At 39.9% G+C, this 3,977-nt stretch overlaps 1 protein-coding gene across 1 annotated transcript; it reads right to left on the bottom strand.

The window, feature by feature from the left end:
- Window positions 1-231: 231 nt before the first annotated feature.
- Window positions 232-2,291, bottom strand: LOC129408144 (coiled-coil domain-containing protein 157-like). Its single transcript, XM_055151066.1, has 2 exons — window positions 2,172-2,291; window positions 232-500 (listed from the first exon to the last, which is right to left on the bottom strand). The coding sequence occupies exon 2, from the start codon at window positions 481-483 to the stop codon at window positions 232-234; it is 252 nt and encodes an 83-aa protein (XP_055007041.1). The 5' UTR covers window positions 484-500; window positions 2,172-2,291.
- Between the last annotated feature and the right edge of the window lie 1,686 nt (window positions 2,292-3,977).

Here is a 3,977-nt window from a genome sequence, read left to right as displayed (position 1 = left end):
AGTTATTATATTTTAACTTTTAACATAAGAACAATCAGCATCTGTATGCATCCACCAAAATAGTGGAATGCATGCAACATTTGTATATTGGTATAGATATATTGTAGGCCTATACATCTGCATAGAGGCATATCACTTACAAATGGACACGTGTTATGTTTTATGAATGATGACAAAACAATATAATAATAGCCTATATTAACAAAATAACACGCAGCATTATCAATAGGCCTACCTGTCAATCACAAGCTCCAGTAAAACAATGTGGGAGTGCTGATTGAATATGTCCTCTCCTTCTATGAAGTCATACTGGTCCAACAGAGCAACCATGTCCAGATTACAGGACAGTTTATCGGGGAATTTCCAGGAGGTAAAGCGCACAGGACCCGTTCGAGAAAACACGTCTAAAATAGCTCCTTGTAGATCCACCAAATCTTTTCGCAGACTTTCAATACAATCCTGGCGGCCCAAGAATTCATTCATGGTGGTTTAAGCGGTTTCTGTCAGCAGAAGATGTGAAAATTCACATCAGGACACATGGATATTACTTGTTGGCCCTCGCCACTAACAAAGTTAGGGGCGAGGGGTATTGGCCCTCGCCACTAACAAAGTTAGGGGCGAGGGGTATTGTTCTTCGCCGGTTTCTTACGTTTGTTTATTATTATTTTTCCTTGCAAACGATCGCGATTTTGACCCCCTGAACATGGACGAAAAGTCCAGATCGATCGGCCCGGCGAAAAATTTGATAAAATGGGCATCGGGACAATGCCCAAAGTGACCTGACTCAACAGCGCCACCTAGAATTGGACCCCTATGGGACTAGGGACAAACAAAGTTTGTCGCAGGGAAACAAAATTCGGAACAGTGATAGAGAACAATGAGACAAACCAAAAGATGAATTGGAGCATGACCCTGTGACGAACAGGAAGTCAGCCATATTGGATCAAACATTCGGCGCCGTTTTGACTTGGGGGGTCTACAAAAAGATTCAAGTCCCCGGGGTTTGGTCCAAATGAGCTCAGATTTGACATGTCACATCTACAGACATGAACTCACAGAAGTTGGCAAATTTTTTTGGGATACTCCTTACGGTTCGCCCGTAGCACGCCGGCGAATAACGCCTTCATTTCCTGTTTTTTCGGTGACCTGTCATGGCCACAGGCATTGTCCTAGAGAACTCAAATTCAAATCACAATTGCGTGATCCAGGCCTGAATGTGATGAAATATGAAATTTAATAAAAGTGAACTCTATAGCGCCCCCTAGCATAGACGTGAAACGTCAACATTATCGGATTAGTACCAAATTCTGTACATAAATTCTATGTATGATTACAAGCAAAAAAGTCTATTACGGACATGATGCATTTTCCACTATTGGCCAGCAGGGGCGCAAAGACTCCCCCAAAAAATAGTTAAAAAATAATTACACACACAGGCTTAGTCCGATCGTGCTGAAATTTGAATCACTAATGCCTGATCACGGCCAGAATATAATACACTATAAAACATATGAAAAATTAACTCTATAGCGCCCCCTACCATAGACATGAAACGTCAACATTTACATGTATGATGTCATCGGCGCCGTGAACCTGATGGAACTGGGAGGTTTTCAGGTTCTAGAATGTGATGATGTCATACTCCCAGACGGGGCAAGAGCCACGTTTCCCTGTTGACTGAGGCCGAGTGTTGTTAAGAAGTCACTGATATGAGACAAACCTCGATACAGTGCGCTTTCGATTCGATACGGTTCAGTAAAAAAATAAAGGCTAAATCATGGAAAATCTTTGTTAAACCACTTCTTGTGCAAAGTTCATATGAAACACAAACATTTTAATCCTCAAAACAGCGAAAATGTCAAACGAGTTTCCTTCCACTAAACAAACAACGAAACTGTAGCTGTAACAAAATCATTTAGTAAAATAAACCAAAAATACTCTTGGTGATATATCGATAGAGCAGCCCACAATATCGATACTGTGTCATCACATTAAACGATACGATATATCGATATTTCAATATTTTTGCACACCCCTCTACTCTTTATCACACGAAGACCACAGTTCTTTAGTTTAAGGTCATGGTTTAAGGTCAAGGGTATATTTCCTCTGTTATTTCTGGCCATTTTTGTTTTATAATTGAGTTGTTTTGTAAGTGTTGCTGTACTTACTGTTACGCAGATAAAAAGTGCGACCTACTCTGTGAAATCTACTCGGTAAAGTCTCCTCTGTGAAGTCTACTGTTTGAAATCTTTGTACGATTTGCTCTGTGTCAAGCTCAGCTAAATGTGCCTTTTCCGTTAAGCGATATGTGATTTTCGATTTGTGATTTGCGATTTGCCTTACTCTTATAATCTCCCCGAGGCCAAACAAAGCTTTGAGTTAAAGCCCACAAAGCTTTGAAGTTTAGCTTTGAGTTCCGGAGTTGCCATGGTAACAAGGCTTTATGGAACTTTACATGTATGATGTCATCGGCGCCGTGAACCTGATGGAACTAGGAGGTTTTCAGGTTCTAGAATGTGATGATGTCATACTCCCAGACGGGGCAAGAGCCACGTTTCCCTGTTGACTGAGGCCGAGTGTTGTTAAGAAGTCACTGATATGAGACAAACCTCGATACAGTGCGCTTTCGATTCGATACGGTTCAGTAAAAATAAAAGGCTAAATCATGGAAAATCTTTGTTAAACCACTTCTTGTGCAAAGTTCATATGAAACACAAACATTTTAATCCTCAAAACAGCGAAAATGTCAAACGAGTTTCCTTCCACTAAACAAACAACGAAACTGTAGCTGTAACAAAATCATTTAGTAAAATAAACCAAAAATACTCTTGGTGATATATCGATAGAGCAGCCCACAATATCGATACTGTGTCATCACATTAAACGATACGATATATCGATATTTCAATATTTTTTTGCACACCCCTCTACTCTTTATCACACTGTACTTTGCCACGAAATATCCAAAAGGTAAACGCACAAATGTTAAACCTGGTATTGAAATGATTAAAAAACACTGTTAGAACACAATGGCCACGTTCACATGATGTTTTTTAATTGTTCTGGATTAAATTGTTTGGACTTAAAATATTTTCCTTGGAGTTTACATGGAAATAATAATTCTGAATATCTGGGTTTCATGTGACATTACAGGGCGACGTTTGTCAGCGCGCAAAATCAGATGGAGGGCAAGAAGTGAACCGACTGGAGGGAAAAGCCGATGTGTTGTGCAGTTTACGGCTGTGCCAATTGTTCTAACCGAGAGAAGGAAAAGCGATTTTTTTAGAGTACCGAAGATAGTCGTCCACAAAGGTCAGAAATGGGAAAAGCTGACAGAACAACGCCATAAAAAGTGGATTACAAACTAGAGCCCGACCGATATGGATTTTGCTGTGGCCGATATGAAACCGATATAATGGGAGTTGGGGCTGCCGATAGCCGATATAATCACCGATATATTTAGTGATGTAAAAATTCACTGTAAATGTTGAATTGTTTAAAAAACTTAGGTTTGGCTCTGGTGGATTTTAAATTGGGTTTATTTAGGCAACATTTATTGTTATTCTGCCTCTTTACATCATATTTACAGACAGTAGGTTGGCTTAATGGCATTTTTGCATCACATTCTAGACACTAGTGATGGGTATTCCAGTTCTTTTTAGAGAACCGGCTCTTTTGGCTCGGCTCACTAAAAGCTGCTGGTTCTTTTGGCTCCCAAGTGGCTCTTCAGATTGTTTTGTTGCAAGCAGGACTGAATCAGGACTGAACCAGGTCTAAACCAGGACTGAAAAAGGACTAAACCGGGACTTATTTATTTTATGCTAAACTACAGTCAAATATGCTCGTTTTTTTATTTTTTTTATTTTCTTTAATCCTACGTACACGCAAATTTCTCAAAGTTTCGTTTTTAGCCGCTGCCGCTGTCAAACCACGAATCTGCACGCGGCGTGAAGAGAAAAAAAGTGAGAGAAAGA

The sequence above is a fragment of the Boleophthalmus pectinirostris genome, unplaced genomic scaffold, assembly GCF_026225935.1.
Source record: "Boleophthalmus pectinirostris isolate CB_2022bp ecotype Guang Dong unplaced genomic scaffold, ASM2622593v1 HiC_scaffold_15, whole genome shotgun sequence".
NCBI lineage: Eukaryota > Metazoa > Chordata > Actinopteri > Gobiiformes > Gobiidae > Boleophthalmus > Boleophthalmus pectinirostris.
This window is presented reverse-complemented; position numbering and strand designations above follow the sequence as displayed.

What these genes read in the sequence shown, in the direction of transcription:
- LOC129408144 (XM_055151066.1), bottom strand. Translation starts at nt 483, where the DNA reads ATGAATGAATTCTTGGGCCGCCAGGATTGTATTGAAAGTCTGCGAAAA.